General features: G+C 45.8%; 1 protein-coding gene and 1 long non-coding RNA gene across 4 annotated transcripts; one reads left to right on the top strand and one right to left on the bottom strand.

Annotated features, from left to right (window-relative positions):
- Positions 1 to 432: 432 nt before the first annotated feature.
- Positions 433 to 12,768, bottom strand: Ppie (peptidylprolyl isomerase E). Of its 3 annotated transcripts, none has more exons than XM_060379641.1 (10): positions 12,686 to 12,768; positions 11,648 to 11,746; positions 10,015 to 10,058; positions 9,179 to 9,205; positions 7,822 to 7,903; positions 7,252 to 7,352; positions 5,003 to 5,126; positions 3,399 to 3,584; positions 955 to 1,097; positions 433 to 770 (listed from the first exon to the last, which is right to left on the bottom strand). In XM_060379641.1, exons 4-10 carry the CDS (start codon positions 9,179 to 9,181, stop codon positions 702 to 704), a joined length of 708 nt encoding a protein of 235 aa, XP_060235624.1. In that variant the 5' UTR covers positions 9,182 to 9,205; positions 10,015 to 10,058; positions 11,648 to 11,746; positions 12,686 to 12,768; the 3' UTR covers positions 433 to 701. The 3 variants fall into 3 exon arrangements, with proteins under 3 accessions (XP_060235624.1, XP_021495159.1, XP_021495158.1); XM_021639484.2 differs by having other exon boundaries at positions 12,678 to 12,759; XM_021639483.2 differs by lacking the exon at positions 12,686 to 12,768 and adding an exon at positions 12,469 to 12,658.
- A 98-nt stretch (positions 12,769 to 12,866) lies between these two features.
- On the top strand, positions 12,867 to 16,745 carry LOC132653011 (uncharacterized). Its single transcript, XR_009590631.1, has 3 exons — positions 12,867 to 15,520; positions 16,358 to 16,417; positions 16,524 to 16,745. It is a non-coding gene; the product is annotated as an uncharacterized LOC132653011 (long non-coding RNA).
- Positions 16,746 to 17,251: the final 506 nt, after the last annotated feature.

Below are 17,251 nucleotides of genomic sequence, written 5' to 3'. Positions count from 1 at the left end.
GTGCTGTAATGAGAAAGAAGCCACAGGCAACATCCAAACATAAACAGATATGGCTGTGTCGCAATAAAACCTAATTCCCAGAAACAGGCAGTGCTGATGGAAGCCCAGAACCCAGCATCAGATCTCTGAGTATTAACATACCACTTTAAAAACCTGAAGAATGAAATAGAACATTAGACATGGGAACCACAGAGGACGATACCAAACAAGCAGCGTGAGTTCAGGGCACAGGCAACTTGGATTCCCACTGCCCTGACACGGTCTGATAAAATCATGTTACATAAAGATACATTACCTGGCATGTAAGGGCACATTAGCCCCGGGAAGGAGACAAAAGTCATGGGGAAGGTATTACACCTTCCCAAACTTGCCATCCCAGCCAGGGGGACAGCCTTGGACGGGATCTCTAACAGACAACTCCTAGGAACTTGCTGGAGGCAAAAACCAGTTTATTTTAGCAAAGAAGCCACCCAACTACAGACAGCCCAAGACAGGTGGTGGCAGCACACTGCCTACGCTGGCTTTTAGGCCCTGCCATGTCTGAAGAAAACCTGGGCACTGCAGGCGAGCTGCTGCTAAGTCACTTGACCCTGAGGAGAGGCTTGGGCCACACACAGCTTGCTTCACAGGAACCACTCAGCACCAGGGCCCCAGGCCAGGCCGCTCCACATCTTACAGAGGCGAGAGCAGAGCGCGAGGCGTCACATGTACTCGCCACAGTCAGCGATGATCACCTTCTGCTTTGGCTTCCCATCCTTGCTGCCTTGAGCCTTCGTGTGCAGAACAGAGAAATCAGGACAGAAGCAGGGGCTGACAGCTACTAAGGGATCATCCTCTCCCTGAATAGGGACCTGTTCAAAATGTCCCCTCCCATGGCCATGGAGAACCCCCTCCAACTCTTTCACTGGGGTGCCCACCCAAGATCCAGGTAGGAAGCCATTTCCAACCACCCACCTCAATCTGCCGCAAGACATCCAGGCCTTCCGTGATCTCCCCAAATACCACATGCTTGCCATCCAGCCAGTCTGTCTTATCACAGGTCAGGAAGAACTGGGAGCCATTGGTGTTTGGCCCAGAATTGGCCATGGAAAGGAGTCCTGGGAGAAAATAAACTCATCAGCTTTCTCCACATGGCTCTTGGCCCATGAAGCATGCCTATGCTGACTGCTGAGGGTGCTTCTGCATACTGGCTCAGGGTACATTGCAGCACCTTGTTTTTACTTCACTACAAAAAAGATGAGTGGGCTGGTTCAGGTTTGCTTTTTCTTTCATTTGTCTTTTCATTTATAGAAATGACTTGCCATCTACTTTGGTTTTTTTTTTTTAATTTTATTTTATTTTTATTTTAATAATGCTGTCTACTTTGTAACCATGCCCATTAAGTCCTGGTACACTGATGAGCAAAACATTCATTTAGCTGGGCTGGGAGGTAGGTCTGCAGATAAAGTCACTTACTGCAGAGGCCTGACAACCTGTATTTCATCTCCAGAACCTAAGAGCTGCTTCCTGAAAGATATCCCCTGATCTTCACATACAAACTGTGCTGCAAGGACCCACACTCAAATATATGTATATTACCACAAACCTACCCAATTGATAAATACATGCATCCTTTTTAAAGGATACTGTGCTATGACAACTAAGTTGCAGGGACATCTGTGCTAGGAAGAAAAGCTTCAGGTAGTCTCACGGGAAGGAGGGAAGCTGGGCAAGGAGCTGAGATGGAGACAGGCAGCAGTTATGGGGGACAGGGGAGACGGATCCAAGATGAGCCCTAACTCTGGATCAGGACAGTGCATCATATACTAAAACAGAGATACATGAAGGAAGTTGAGGAGAATGACTTTAACGTGAAGTCTGAGGGTCCTCTACAAGAAAAGCAAGTACTCTTAACCACTGAACTATTTCTAGTCCCTAAAGACCTTAAGTCTATTACATTTGAATACACTGCAAGTTTTAAGGGCTTTCCCCAGTAATGCAATCTTCTAGGGAACTGGAAGTAGCAATACAAGCCTGTAATCCTAGCACTCAGGAGGATCCAGAGTTCAGTACTAGCTTGAGCTACACACTAGGACCCTGACTCAAAACACAAAAATCAAACCAGCGACACAACTTTAATCCCACTACTTGTGAGTGGATATGTGATTTCCAGGCCAATCTAGTCTATATGGCAAGTTCCAGGTCAGGCAGATCTATAGACTATGAGACCTTGTCTCCAAAACAAAACAAAATCAAGACCAAAACAAATAATCCCGTAATTACAACTGCAATATAAGTCAATGGAATCTCATTTATCATTTCACAAAATCATGTCAGCACTAGCAATACTGTCTGCAGTATCTGAATTGTCAGAGGACACATTTCTCTTATTTCTAACTGCTGTATCTGAGTGTGGCATTGGCTGGAAAAACTCCTGTGTTTTCTGGTGCAACTGCAGATATTGTAGGTAGGAAGAACTTCTTGTCCCTGTACTTCAGTCTAGCACAAACTTGCTGGAAAAAAGCACAGGTGCAGTAAACAGGTTTTTATGGAGAAATCAGCTCATCTCTGAGCCACCACCATTTTTAGGAATCCAGGAAGGAGGAGGCAGGGGGAGCACCTGGAAGGTGGGTAAGTCGACCACCAGAGCAAAGTGAGAGGCAAGGAGCACAGAGCTGACAGCATAGGACGCTGCTGGGGCTGGGTAAGGTGAGGCAGAAGACTGGCTTCTGGTGAGAAAGATGGTTGGCATCTTTAGCAAAAAAGCTCTGGGGCTAAAAGCCTAGACAGAAGGGCTTAGAAAGAATAAAGGCAGTGAGTCTATACAGTTTTTCTACAAGCTTTGCTTAAAAGTAGACTAGTCAAGATGACAGCTGGTGGGAGGAACAAGAGTCCAAAGGTGTTTTTTTTTTTTTGTTTGTTTGTTTTTTGTTGTTGTTGTTTAAAGACTGAGAATGCATGCCTGGGCACAGTTGAAGCAAACTGGCTAAGCAGAGGAAACACATTTTATAGGTCAAAGGGAGCCAGCAGGAGATGCCAAATTCCTAAGTAGGCCAGAGGGACATAAGGGACATAAGGAGGAACAGCCTCTGTAGCAGAAGGGAGTCAGAGCGTGCATCTGTGGTAGGCAGGAGGTAAGACCTCAGATCAATATAGAGGTCTCAGGAAGAAAAACAGGAAGAGACTGTGGTCTTTGATTGGGCCTGAGGGCGTAGAGGGGACACAGAGAGGCTGACAGCTAAGGGAGCTTGCACAAACTCTAACCTAGCAAAGAACACTAACTTGTGGAGTGAAGGTCAGGTGTGAAGACTACAAGGCTGGAGGCAAGCAGCTCACCCCAGCATGTGTTTCTTCACGGCTGGCCCACCACAGCCTGTCCTGGCCCCACCGTAACTCAACACACCAGAATTAGCAATTACCTGGTCCTGTGTGTTTGAGGATGAAGTTTTCATCATCGAACTTCTTTCCGTAGATGGACTTGCCCCCTGTGCCGTTGTGATTTGTGAAATCACCACCCTGGCACATGAACTGGGGAATGATGCGGTGGAAGCTGCTTCCCTTGAAGCCAAAGCCCTTTTCATGGGTGCATAGGCAACGGAAATTCTCTGGTGTTAAGAAAGAAAAAGGTGCTGAGGTACAACCTAACTTCCTAACCAAAATTAAGGTAACTAGCCAGAAAGATGGGGAGTATGAAAGCATACTTTACTTGTTTAGTTTTGCACAGCTGACCCTGGGTATCCACACTGGGATGGCTCCCCAGACCCCTCTGGATCTTGTATCTTTTCTACCATTTCTATATTATCTATGATATACAATAAAATGTAAATGGTCCATAAACAGTTGCTATTCTATATTATGTCAATGTCATAATGTCAAAGGGAAAATGCCAGCATGTTTAGTACAGATGCAATGTTCCCTTCAAACATATTTAAAACTTATTACATTTATTTATTGTGCATGTGTGTACAGGTCTGAGGACAACAAGGCTTGGTTTTCTCATTCTACCATGTGAGCTCTGGCCTTGAACTGAGGTTGTCAGGCTTGGCAGCAAGTGCCTTAACCTGCTGAGCCATCTGACTGGACCACCACATATTTCTGCTTTGTGGTTGGTTAAATTCACAGATGTGGATCTAAAGAGAGGGCTGATCGCATTCTCATCATACGCTCCTTAGGAGCTGTTGATACTCATTTACTAAATAACCACATAGCATTCTGATTAAATAGGATAGAATACATGCATTTTGTATCTGCTGCATGCCCAAACCATACTAAAGTAATGGCCTGTAAGACAGCTCAGCCTGCAGGCATCTCAGACCACCTGAGCTGCCCAGAAAAAGCACTTTCTAATTCATGAAATTGCCTGAAGTTGTGCAGTGAGCACCATGCTTCTAGCTTTCATGAGACATTATGGGCCTTCAGTGACACAGCTGACATTGTGTCAGTTTCCGCTCCTGAAGGAACCCACTATCATCTTCCAATATGGAAGTCAAAACCAAAACGAGCTAAAAAATGAAACTGGCTGCCTCTGAGGAACAGCAAACAGTGCTGCCAGCGGGGCAGGGAATGGGGTCCCTATTTTCACTGGGGACTGATGATTTTTTGAAATAAATTTTGTGGTAAAAGCTACTTAAATTATATGTGTAAATAATATAATTTACATTAAAGAATAAGTCAGTATTTTAATGAACTAGAAATTAGTACTAGTTATTTCTGGAGCATAGAGCTGGAATATATGTGTGTGATACATTCTTTTAACCGAATACATTATTCACAATGTATTTGTAATAATACATTATTTGCGTTATTTTTTAAAAATCCTCTATATTGAAAAATAGTAAACCATCAGTTAATCACTTTCAATGTCCACTCTGACCTATCTATTACTAGATCCCATGATCTTAGGTGCCACATTAATTCAGGTCAGGAATAATGCCAAGGGATTAAGAGCGGAGGCAGTGAGAACCTTGCGAGACTCTGCTCAGCCACCAGCTGCCTGCCAATCTGGGCACGGGGGCCTGCTTACCTGCTGTCATGGGCACAACATCAGACCGCAGGAGTATTTGGATACGCCCCGCTGGCTTGTTTCCAATCTTGATGTCCATGTACACCTGAGGATTTGACCGGGCTTTTTGTGCAGTGGGCTCTCCCTAGGTGCAGAAAAAAGTTAGAGGACCCATAACTCCCTAGGAAGGTGCACAAGTGATCTTTCGAACATATCACCAGAGCACAACTCCCTGGAACAGCCTGAACACAGTGCTGACAGGGAAGGTCTTGGGCCCTGATAGGGCTATAGGAGGCAGGAACTATGGCTACAGTACCCAACTGGATACCCAACGACAGGAAACCTTACGCAGCACTGTAAAATGGGACCCCTAAACACAGGCATGGGGAGTATATGCCATGCTCACCCTCAGACAGGCCTGCTCACCTCTCCTTGTCCTGTGGCTAGCTGGGTCAGAATACTCGGCCCTCCTCACCTTCCTTCAGTGCCTAGGTCAAGTCCTATACCTTACTACAGCGAGGTGACACACACCAGGACTTCTTTCCTCCACGTCCAGTCATCACTGCCACAGGCTCAACCTGAGAGCGTGAGGGAGCCCTTCTGACGGGCTCCAGATGCTCAAAGGACAAGAGGCTGAGGCTGCTTTGTACTCGAGTAGGGGAGACTACAGCGGAGGAAAGCAGACACAGAATACGCATCTGTCCTGGTTGAGCTGACCAAGCACATGAAGGCACCACGCAGATGCAGAGGCTCTGCTGTCTGCTGTTTGCATTGGTACTAGCAAGACCACAGCAACAATACAGTACTTGCTGTATAACTTGCCCCAGGCCAGGAAGACAGTAAGCGAAGAGCAGGAACTGAAAAATAGTCACCTTTCCCCCTCAAATGCACGCTCTTAGTCACAGTGTTCCACCCATAGTACAAGGCCCTGCGGTATAAGCTCATTAAATGTACTGCCTGGAAAAGGGCAATCAGCACAGGAGTTGCCTGTGTAAAAGCAAACATGTGCACGGAAACAGAATATTTCACTCAGCGTCGAGTGGGGACTTCACTACAGAGAAGCAAAAAAGGGGCAATATGGAGACCAGGAGGCCCTGCTGGACTATGCGCCCTGAGACACATGACAGAGGAGTGGAAAGATCTGAGTGTGAGACCGAATGACTGGATCTGTGCTTGAGAAAGATTACTCTAGCTTCTCTGGGAAAACACTGGAGGAGAGCAAGACTATAGCCAGAGACAACAGAAATTTTCCAAAGACACAAGGTTAGACATGGATGGCAGTGTAAAGGAAGGCTGTCGGGGGGGATCCAGAGAAGCACTTGACTGTGATGATCTAACTGGTTCTACCATAAGAAGGGACTAGCAGGGCCTGGGAGACTGCACTGTGTTTGCTTAAAGACAAATTTCTGGCTTAGGTTAGATTTTACCCAAGATTAAGAGCACAGCAGAACAAGACAGGGAGAGCACCCATTCCAGGCAACATAAGCCCCTGTAAGACTTGCTGCCGGAAAAAACTGAAGTCCAGGGTTAGAAACAGAGCCCAACAAAGGGGCTCTTTAAAAGCAAGACCAGCTTTGAAACAGTATGTATGGGGGCTGGAGAGATGGCTCAGCAGTTAAGAGTACTGGCTGCTCTTCCAGAGGTCAATTCCCAGCAGCCACATGGTGGCTCACAACCATCTACCATGAGATCTGGTGCCCTCTTCTGGTGTGCAGGCACACGTGCAGGCAGAACACAGGAGGGCTGCAGATGGCCCAGAGTGACTACTTCTGTTTCAGCTGAGAGAAGACAGAAGAGCTACGTGCCATGAGCAAAGCATAGAAGAACACCAGCCTCACAGGGGAAGGGCAGTCCTACACAAAGCACAGAAGAAAGCCAGTGCTCACAGGGCACAAAGATGAAGCAGCGTGGTCAGGGAGGTGTGCTGAGAACCAGAAAATGTGCAAGGGCAGAACTGCCTTAGGCAAACCCAGAAACCACACGCAGGCTAAAGGGAAGTAACACTACCTGCCCTGTCACCTCTGCGTGAGGCCAAGAAGAGGACAGAGACTAAGGAGCCAAAAATCTCAGCAGGGGCTGCCTGGCAGGGTGTGGAGGGACATAAACACAACCCACAGCTGTGCCCTCTCATCCCTCAGCACCGTCCTCACCAAGTTCTAAACCCACCATCTGCACTTTGATAAATACACATTTATACATTTGAAAGTTCCCATAACAACGGTGGAAAGCGCAGCCTGTCTTCTGGAGAGAAGCGACACTTTCACTCTCACCTCTTGGGTTTCTGCTTTGGGAGGCTCGGGTCCTTCTTCTTCTTTATTCTCTTCAAGAGTCTTCCCAGAAAACTTCTTCAACCAGTCATCATCTGACCAAACTGGAAGGAAAAGACACACACACACACACAAGTTAAGAAATTCAGCCTATCCTTCAAACACTGGCAGCTGCTTTGATTATCTTTGTGGCTCTCTTGGCCAGAGACGTCCCCTTGAAGAATCCTCAAAACTGAGCTCCCACTGGAACTTCCTGGAGGTCCAGCTCTTAGTAGTACTAAAGGAAAAGCTATGCTGAAGGCAAAGATAGGCTTTTGCTGGCTTTAGCCGTTCCCCAGGAATGGAGTACCAAGTAAACTGGGAAAAGACCAGGCAGTGTTCCCTCATAAGAGGACCAATTCCCTTGGCTTTGCTGCTGTTCACTGATAAAGGCAATGCACACCATTCACCAGTGTGAACCACTCTCTTGTCCCCCGGCTCTCGTCTCCCCATCCACCAGAAGCAGCACTGAGCATGCACATTAAAGGACAAACCAGAGGACCTAACAAGCATTCTGTGAGGTGCCCCACTCACCTGGCCTGGAAGAGCCCTCTTTAATTCTCATTGGTTTGGCCAAATTGACACGAATTGTCCGCCCAAAGAGCTCAGATTCATTCTGGAAAGAATGTAAATCCAGCTGCTTAAAAAAAACTTGGGCAGTTTTTCATTTCTTTCTGAGATCTGATCAGTGTCTTCCTTTAATCCTGGAGCCCTTAGCAATAAAAGCTGTGCCCTCACCACAAACAGCACCAAGGAAGGAAATTACAGGGAGTTTCCTTCCTAGAGCTGCTGCAAACCTTTAATATCAGCAAAGACCTGCACTACTGATAGTAATCCTGAGCTCAAAGGACTCAGGTGACAAGGATAAATGCAGGAAGACCGAGTTCACCTTTAAAAGCAAGATCAGCTTTGAAATAGTATGTATGGGGGCTGGAGAGATGGCTCAGCAGTTAAGAGTACTGGCTGCTCTTCCAGAGATCGTGAGTTCAATTCCCAGCAGCCACATGGTGGCTCAAAACCTTCTATCATGAGATCTGGTGCCCTCTTCTGGTATGCAGGCACACATGCAGGCAGAACACTGTATACATAATAAATAAATAAATCTTAAAAAAAAAAAACAACAAAAAAGAAATAGTATGTATGGAGAATGGACAGGGAGAATAATGAATAAACAACTTCACAAGGATAGCAGCACTGAAAAAGGCCACTTAATGTGAACCTTAAGGCAGTAGTGAAAACTTCAAGGCAAAAACTTTTTTAAAAAGTCTTTTTTTAGGGTTTTATGATACCAGAAAAAAAAAAAAAAGAGTGTAAATTTCTTAGTATCAGAATCAATTATGCACAGATTTATACTGGAAACATGAAACCAGAGATGATTAGTTTTAAAGAACTTTTCCAGGAAAATTCTAGCAACAGGATATGATACTTTTACACTTCCTATCTGACATAAAGACACCTAAGTGTCTTAAGCACTGTCATCATTTCCAGCCATTCCAATCACCTGCATCAGTAGCACAGCTTTCAGTTATTCTTACTGAATCTTTCTTCTCGGCCGTTAACTGGTCGAACATTTCATAAAACCCTTCCCCTTTTGCAAATATGCAGTTTCAGTGAGCAATCAGTTGGCACTATGTTTGCTATTCGCCATCATGTGGGGTGGCCAGTGAGAGACAAGCCATGAGGGAGGAGCAGGAAGGACACTCTCAAATGGAGAAATTTCTGAGCAGCAACTATTTTACCACTAATCAGTTCACAGTATTTTCACTTGATGGCAACTTTTACCTCCCCACCCAACCCTGACACTTCAGAGATTCAGAATACCAATAGGTGAACAAGGGCCCTCTGTACCAGCAAAAGGCACCTTCAGTTAGAATGAAGATTCCCAGCATACCATGTTGTCGATAGCTGCCGCAGCATCCTGCCAAGGAAATGCAAGGTGTTAAGTTTAGGCTTGTAGTGGAATGCTCCTTGTGTGTCTAAATGCACACTTGGTGGCAAAATAAACAGGAAGAAGTCACCTCTGTACTGCCTGCCTATGTTGGGTGTGTGACTATTAATACTTCTTGGGCAATTCTAAAGCTCACAGCACCATAATCTGCTTCTAGACAAAGGCATGAGAGATAGTCACCAGCACTGCCAGACATGAATGTTCCCAATGAACAGAGCTGTGACAGCATCGCAGAGCAAGACAGGTGGGGCCTGACAGTCGGGCTGAGCTGTTACTGACAGACCATGGTGTGAAAAGAAGCTTTCCTTCAAGTAGCACTCTTGGGCATCTGAAAGCATTGTCCTAAGAACATAAATAGGAAAAAGCTTCCTCTATAGCAATGGTTCTTAGCCTCCCTAATGCTGAGACCCTTTAACACAGTTCCTCAATGCATATGGTAGCACATGCCTTTAATCCCAGTACTCTGGAGGCAGAGACAGGCGGATCTGTGAGTTTGAGACCAGCCTGGTCTACAGGGTGAGTCCAGGACAGGCAGCACTCTGTTACACAGAGAAACCCTGTCTCAAAAAAAAACAAAAACAAACACAAAAAATTACAGTTCCTCGTGTTGTGGTGACCCAACCATAAAATGATTTCATTTGCTCCTGTTATGAATCATATTGCAAATAGGTGATATGCAGGGTAGCTGATATATAACTCCAAAGGGGCCACAACCCACAGGTTGAGAACTGCGCTCTACAGGACTCACAGACTACACAAAGACAGTACAGAAGGCTCACCTCTGCCAACTCAAATTCAACAAAAGCAAATCCTCTGTGTTTTTCTGCAAAAAAAGAACAAAACCATAAAGATGTGAGGCAATGGAAGCAAAGAGAATGAAGTCAGTTACATGCCATGTACAGACACCAGAAACTACCCATTCACTATTTAGAGGGAAGGAATTTCATTCCTTGATTCCTTTTAAATATTACTGGAAGCAACAATAAACACTTTATATGGACAAAGGGAAATAATGAACTTTAGTCAGCTTTCTGAATTGATTTTCACGTGTTTGGGTGTTTTGCCTGTATGCATGTCTGCAGACCAAGTGTGGGCAGTACCTGGGGTCAGAAGTGGGCACTGGATGCCCCTTGGACTATAGTTAAGATGCTTAGGAGCCACCATGTGGGTGCTGGGAATTTGATCTTGAATCTGGGTCCTCTGGAAGAACAGCCAGTGCTCTCACCACTGAGCCACCCCTCCAGCCCTGAACTGTACTTGAATCTTTAACATGGACACTGAGGGCTGGTGAGATGGCTCAGTGGGTATTGGTGCTTGCCAGCAAGCCTGATAACTGAGTTCAATCTCAGGATCCATATGGTGGAAAAACCAATTCCTGCACACTATCCTTTGCTATGCCATACAGAAATAATTAAATAAAGAAAAAATGTTTTAAAACAACATTCTAAGCCAAGTGTGGTGGAGCATGCCTTTAATCCCAGCCCTTGGGAGGCAGAGGCAGGCTAATCCCTGAGTTTGAGGCCAGCCTGGTCTACAAAGTGAGTTCCAGGACAGCCAGGGTTACACAGAGAAACGCTGTCTTGAAAAACCCAAAAAGAAAAAACAAATAAGCATTGTATTCATCTATGATCTATGAAGTCAAACACAAACTTCAACCTTTCATAAGCAAGGTGAGTTATATAGCTTATCAACTGTTTATCCAAATATACAAATCCAGGTGCCACTATATGTACCCATAATGAAAACTTGGGAAGCTAAGGCGGAAGGATCCTGAGTTAAGATGCCAGCCTGCACAACACAGATCATTTTGAAATAGAAACAAAACAAAACTAGAACAGGCAAAATGCCACCAACCAAATATAGGATCTGATCATCAACTATACATCAACTCCCAAATCTGGTACGGACAGTCAGTCTTTATTCCCAGGCATCTTCTGGTCTACACAGGAAGCCCACACACAACAGTGTCAACTTGATTATACAGTACATTAGAAAGTCAACAGAACATTATTTTTGCATGTATTTTTCCTGAGAGTATCTCATTATGAAGCCCAGAAGTCATTTAAACTCTATCCTCCTGCCTCAGCCTCTGAATCGCTGGGATTACTTGTGTGTGTCACGATGAGCAGCAGCAACTATACTGTTTTTTTTTGGGGGGGGAATAAAATTTCCTATTTTCAGAGAATTTAAAGATCTTGCTATTTAGTCTCTCTCTCTGGGTGTGTATGTGTGAGAGAGAGATTAGTGCTGGGAATTGAACCTATGGCCTCACATATTGAGCAAGAATCCTTCTTCTGATAGATGCCCCCAGTCTACGAATGCAAATTTACAACTGAAATGTGACTTTTAATCTTTAAAAATTCTTTTCCTATAGGAGGCTAATGGAACATTAGAGACGACCAAAGGACCCACCTGTTTCATAATCCAGGGGGATCTGAATATCTGTGATATCTCCAAAAGGGATAAAGGCAGCATGAAGAACCTTGTCGTCCACTTCTTCTGCTAGCCCACCTGCAAATAAGACAAGGACCCTCAGAGCCGCTGTCCTCCACACGCAAAAGTCCCTGTGGCCCACTGGCATGGCAGGCAAAGGGAGGGACTCTTTCCATCCCGTCCTTTGTCTACACCTCTCTCCTGCCTACCCACCGTAAGGTCCTTACTTCAACTTTTCAAACAGATCCCAATCTATCTCCAAGACTCTTGCATTATTACATAACTGACCTTCCTGTTTTCTTTCCCTGTATCATCTTCCCGGCCCCCACCCCCGCAAAAAACAAAACGTAACCAAAAACACCCAATAGGAATATTTTGAAAAAGGGGAAATGAATCCACTAGTTTTCTTAGATTTCAAAGTTTTAAACGTCACAGTCCTAAAGATAAAGCGAGGGCTTCTTCGGAGGGTACACAGGGCTATCGCTCATGAGTCTGGCTCATGTCTTTTGCATCTCCCACTTTGTTTTTCCAATTTCCCTGGGTTTCTTGAAAAATGACCCAGCTGTCCCCAGAAGTCAGGCTATTTTACACCTTTGGGCTTCGGCTCACGTGCAGCGAACAGCTTGGTCTCTACTCCTGCGTCCCGGCAACAGAAACTTTGCCCTCACCCAAGTTCCTGTCATCACTGTTCGCCCCTACTACAGCGCTTATCAAACTGTGGTGTTTTGGCTACTTCCCACTATCTTCTGGATAGTCTGGTAACTCCTTCCTTTAGGGCAGAGACCCAGCCATTCCCGCACCGAAAAGTTTGCAACACGAATGGGCTGGAGGGATTTTGGAAGCCCGTAATTCCCGTCCCTCATCGGAGCTCATGGATTAGGAAGGTCGCCGGAATGGCCCTTCCATCTCCGGCTTACACCCTCAGGCCCAGCAGGCCTTCCACAGACCCTGCCTGCTCGACCCCTTCCCCACATCGCCCAGACTCCGTCCAGCTCCCGCGCCTGCTCACCCACGTACAGCACACGCTTGGTGGAGGCCATCTTGCTTGCGCCAGTTTCCGCCGGAAGCCGGCGCTCGGCCCGCCCCCCTCGCCATCGCCCCTCCCCTAAGGTCCTCGTAGGTCTCTCGGCTCGGCAGCTGCGGGTTCCGCCCCTTCCCGGCTGTCCCGCCCCTTCCCGGCTGTGCCGCCACGTTCTGCAGCCCTGGAAGTGCGCGGTTGCTAGTGATCCAACGTGGACCCAATGCTCCCAGTATTAGCCGTGCTGGAGGAAACAAACCTGGATCCGATCAACCCGGATGTTAACGGCAATTGACCCACTACCAACACTACCGTCCGGTGGCCCGGCCGCCTGCTTTTGAGGAATTCGAGAGAGCTAAGAATGGTTTTTACAGTTTGAAGCGGGGTGAGGCGGGAGGATCAAGACAGAATTTCATGATAGATGAAAATTATATGAAGTTAAAATTTTAGTGTCACAAAGTTTTGGTAGAGTACAGCCACATTCTTTCCTTTCTATTGTCTGGCTGCTTTCATATTAGAAGAAGAAACCTGTTCCTCCCCAAATACGATATATTTAACCAGCTGGCTCTTTGGGCAAAGTGTTTGCTATACACTTGTTCTAAACTAACTAATGTTTAAGTTATAGGTTCTCATTAACAGAAGAAAATGGTAAGTCCACGTTTGCTTATTGGAGAGTATCTCACTTAGCCTTAGCCTCCCAAGTACAGAAATTTTGGCCATGTACCACCAAGCTACCTTTAACAAGTTTCCTTTCATTTATTTATTTTGAGACTGGATCTTTGTATGTAGCCCTGGCTCTCCTGGAGCTTTCTATGTAGGACAGACTGGCCTTGAGTTCACAGAGATCTGCCTGCCTCTGTGCTGGGACTAAAGACACAAAGCTTTACTCTGTTGTTGAAGGGCTCTGGCAGGGCCGAGCATAGCAAACATGGCTTGCCCTTTCCCTATTTCCTCTTTCTTGCTAATAACGTTAGATTATATTCTTAATTGTAGCCACCAAGCTCTGTTCCCTTATTTGGCCACTTCCTCCTGAGGCTAATCACCAAGCTCCAGCTATCAAAATAATGAAATTCAGCAATCAAAGCCCCCTTTTGGCTGCCCTAATTAAAATACCCAGCCCCCACCCCCAAAACCCATCCAAAACACACCACCAAACCCTAGACCGTTCTAGTACCAACCGGCCTCCTCTTAAAAATCACACCCACAGGGGCTGGAGAGATGGCTCAGAGGTTAAGAGCATTGGCTGCTCTTCCAGAGGTCATGAGTTCAATTCCCAGCAACCACATGGTGCTCATAAGCCATCTGGTTTATGAAATCTGGTGCCCTCTTCTGGTGTGCAGGTGTACATGCAAACACATATTGTATACATAATAAATAAATAAATCTTAAAAAAAATCACACCTGCAAAGTCATTTGCTCCTGTTTTCTGCCACTTCTCCAGAAGTGAAATCAGAAATCAGCCACTTCTCCACATAATAAAAGATTTCTCTTTGCTAAGCAAATGTTCTACCACTGATCCATATCCTTACTTATTTTAGATAGAGCATTTGGACTTTCCTGAGGTGACTTTTAAAAACTTTACTAATCAAATGTGTGTGCACACACGTGTATGCATGTGTGCCTAGAGCAGCACACACATACACGTGCGAGCCAGTGGACAATTTGATGGAGTTGGTTTTCTCATCCCACCTGCTCAGCTTTCCAGGCTTGCAAGGCGAGTGTCTTGACCAGCTGAGCCATCTCACTGCCCCTTGGGGAGACTTTTAAGGTGAAACTTGAACTGAGAGGCAGGAGCACAGTGAGGCAGAAATGGAGCACATGAAGTCAGACAGGAAAGGGGAGAAGTGGCCACGCCACACCAGGGCCTGCAAGCTTTGTGGAAACTTGGAGGCTTTGAGAAGCAACCGTGGGATTATAACCAGGAAGTTACATGGTCACAGTTACATTACTCTTACTCTGTTTTTAACTTTTGCGATTATATTTTAATTACAACCTTTCTGTCTTCCCTTTCCCTCCCATAAGCCCCTTCCCACTCTTCTTCAAACTTATGGCCTGTTTTTTTTTTCTTTAATCAATTGTGATTGCATGCTTATATGTATTTGTATATACATATATTCCTAAATATAACCTGTGGAGTCCATATGATGTTACTTGTATGTGTGTTCTTAGGGCTGACCTCTTGGCACTGGGCAAGCAGTTGGTGTGCCTTTCGGGGAGGAGGGCCACCCCTGCTACTCCAGCATTGCTCAGTCACATGCAGTTCTTTGTTGCAGGGTTACAGTCTTGTGGGCTTTTCCCTGGGCAGTGTGACGTGTGCATTGGTGTTCTCCCTGTTCGGCTCACATCCGGGCGGTCAAGTTTTTGAGACTTTGTGGGTGTAGCTCCTGATGTTATGAGGAGACACAATCTAGAACAAACTCCGTGATCCTATGGCTCTCACAGTATTTCTGCCTCTGTTGCAGCACGGTCTGGTCCTTCGCATTTAGTTAATTGCTCGTCCCCTGAGATCTCTGCTGTTCTTCAAGCAGACGCTAACGTATACCAAGTGATGCTGTGTTACCTTGCCTCCAAATTATTCCCAAGTGTGGCCAATAAAAAAAAGTGCCCACAGGTGAGGTAGGCAGAGCTAAGGTTTGAAAGCTTGGAAGACAGAGGACCACAGGAGGGAGAAGAGAAGAAGGAAGACAGAAGAGAAGAAGAAGAAAGAGAGTCGCCAGGGGTTAGCATAAAGAAGAACCAGGAGGAGCCTAGCTCTGAGGATCGCTGGTGGAGAGAAGCCCAGATGGGAATCATTAAAGCAAATGGCATGAGATGCAGAGCTGGGAGACAACAAGGTAGCCTAGGGGGTTAGTTTCTGCCCATCTCCAGAAGTTAAAGCATATTAAAAATCTAACAGGTGTATGTGTCTTTTATTGATATGATAGCAGGCTAAATAATAACCGCTATAGTAATTATATGTATTAATAGTACATATCAATAACAAATTTTATTCAACACCCCTCTTCTGCAATACTCCCTGAGCCATAGGTAGACTGGACTCTCTAACTCTGCATGTTTTTACACAGAGTCAGACTATTTAGCCCCGGCTGGCCTATACGAGCTATGTAGACCAGGCTGACCTCAATCTCACAGATCCATCTGCCTCTGCTTTCTAAGAATTGGGATTAAAGGTGTGGGCCACCATGCCAGGACCCACACACATGCTTTTTGAGGTAGATATTATCACCTCATTTTACCTAGACAGCCAGTGAACTCAAATAATTTCCTCCCATTAGCAAAATAAACTGATTGCTTATAGAACTTACAATGCCACAGTAACCACCTTTAAAGGCACAGCCCTCTTGCTAAAGACCAGTTGCTAGCTCGTTTATGTCAACGTGCCACAAACTAGAGTCAGAGAGGAGGGTACCTCAATTTTATTTATTTATTTATTACAGTTTTTTCACTTTGTATCCCAGCTGTAAGGGAACCTCAATTGAGAAAATGCCTTTATAAGATCCCGCTGTAAGGCATTTTCTTAATTAGTGATCAGTGGGGAAGGGCTAAGCTAATTGTAGGCGGTGCCATCCCTGGGCTGACGGTCCTGGGTTCTATAAGAAAGCAGGCTGAGCAAGCCGTGGGGAGCAAGCCAGTAAGAAGCACCCCTCTGTGACCTCTGCTTCTGCCTCCAGGTTCCTGCCTTGCTTGAGTTCCTGTCCTGACTCCCTTTGATGATGAACTGTGATGTCGAGGTATAAGCCAAACAAACCCTTTCCTCCCTAACTTGCTTTTGGGTCATGGTGTTTCATTGCAGCCGTAGAAACCCCTCACTAACACAGACCATGTTATCCTTTTCAGAAGAAGTCCCAGAAGTAACTGGGCCAGAGCACATAACCATCAGAACGGTAAGAGCTGTGGCAAGCCGTACCTGTCTCTCTCAATAAATGCTCTGGAAACATTAGCCGATGATGTCGGTGACAAACTCAAGCTCTGACGACACTGGATAGGACTCCTCTTTTCACATGGTAATAGATTTTAGAATTATCCCTCTTGACAGCTCTCTGGATGGGGGAAATGAGCAGGAAGGTGGGAAGCATCCTTCCCCACAGTACACAGAAGGGGTCACACGTCACAGTCACACTTGACACAAGTTGTATTGTGTTCATTCTCTACCTCCTCTTCTCTCCCCCCTCCCATCAGAGGAGGAGCACTTTGAGTACAAGGATCTTGTCAGGTTGTTTACCACAGTATCCTCGGCCCCCTGCACAGTTCTTTTGGCATTTTAGTAGAGTTTTGATAGCTGATGAATGAAGCGGAGGAAAAACGTCTTTTAAATACAGTTGAAATGGAAAATTCTATTCTTAGCACACCGGGTGCCTGGGCCTCTGCCACAGAGGCTGAATCACAGGCCGTGGGCTGCCATCGTAGGAGGTGTATTTCTGTGCATCAACAGCCCTAGCTGGAGCTGAAAACATGAATATGGTGGCCGGGTGCTAAGAGGCACACGGCAGCAGGCTCCTAAACAAAAGAAAGAACCTGAGGCTGGCCACGCAGCTCAACTGTCGAGCGTTTGCCTAGCGTGCACG

This window comes from Meriones unguiculatus, chromosome 3 (genome assembly GCF_030254825.1).
Source record: "Meriones unguiculatus strain TT.TT164.6M chromosome 3, Bangor_MerUng_6.1, whole genome shotgun sequence".
NCBI lineage: Eukaryota > Metazoa > Chordata > Mammalia > Rodentia > Muridae > Meriones > Meriones unguiculatus.
Note: the sequence above shows the minus strand (reverse complement) of the source record. Positions and strands in the feature narration are given on the sequence as shown.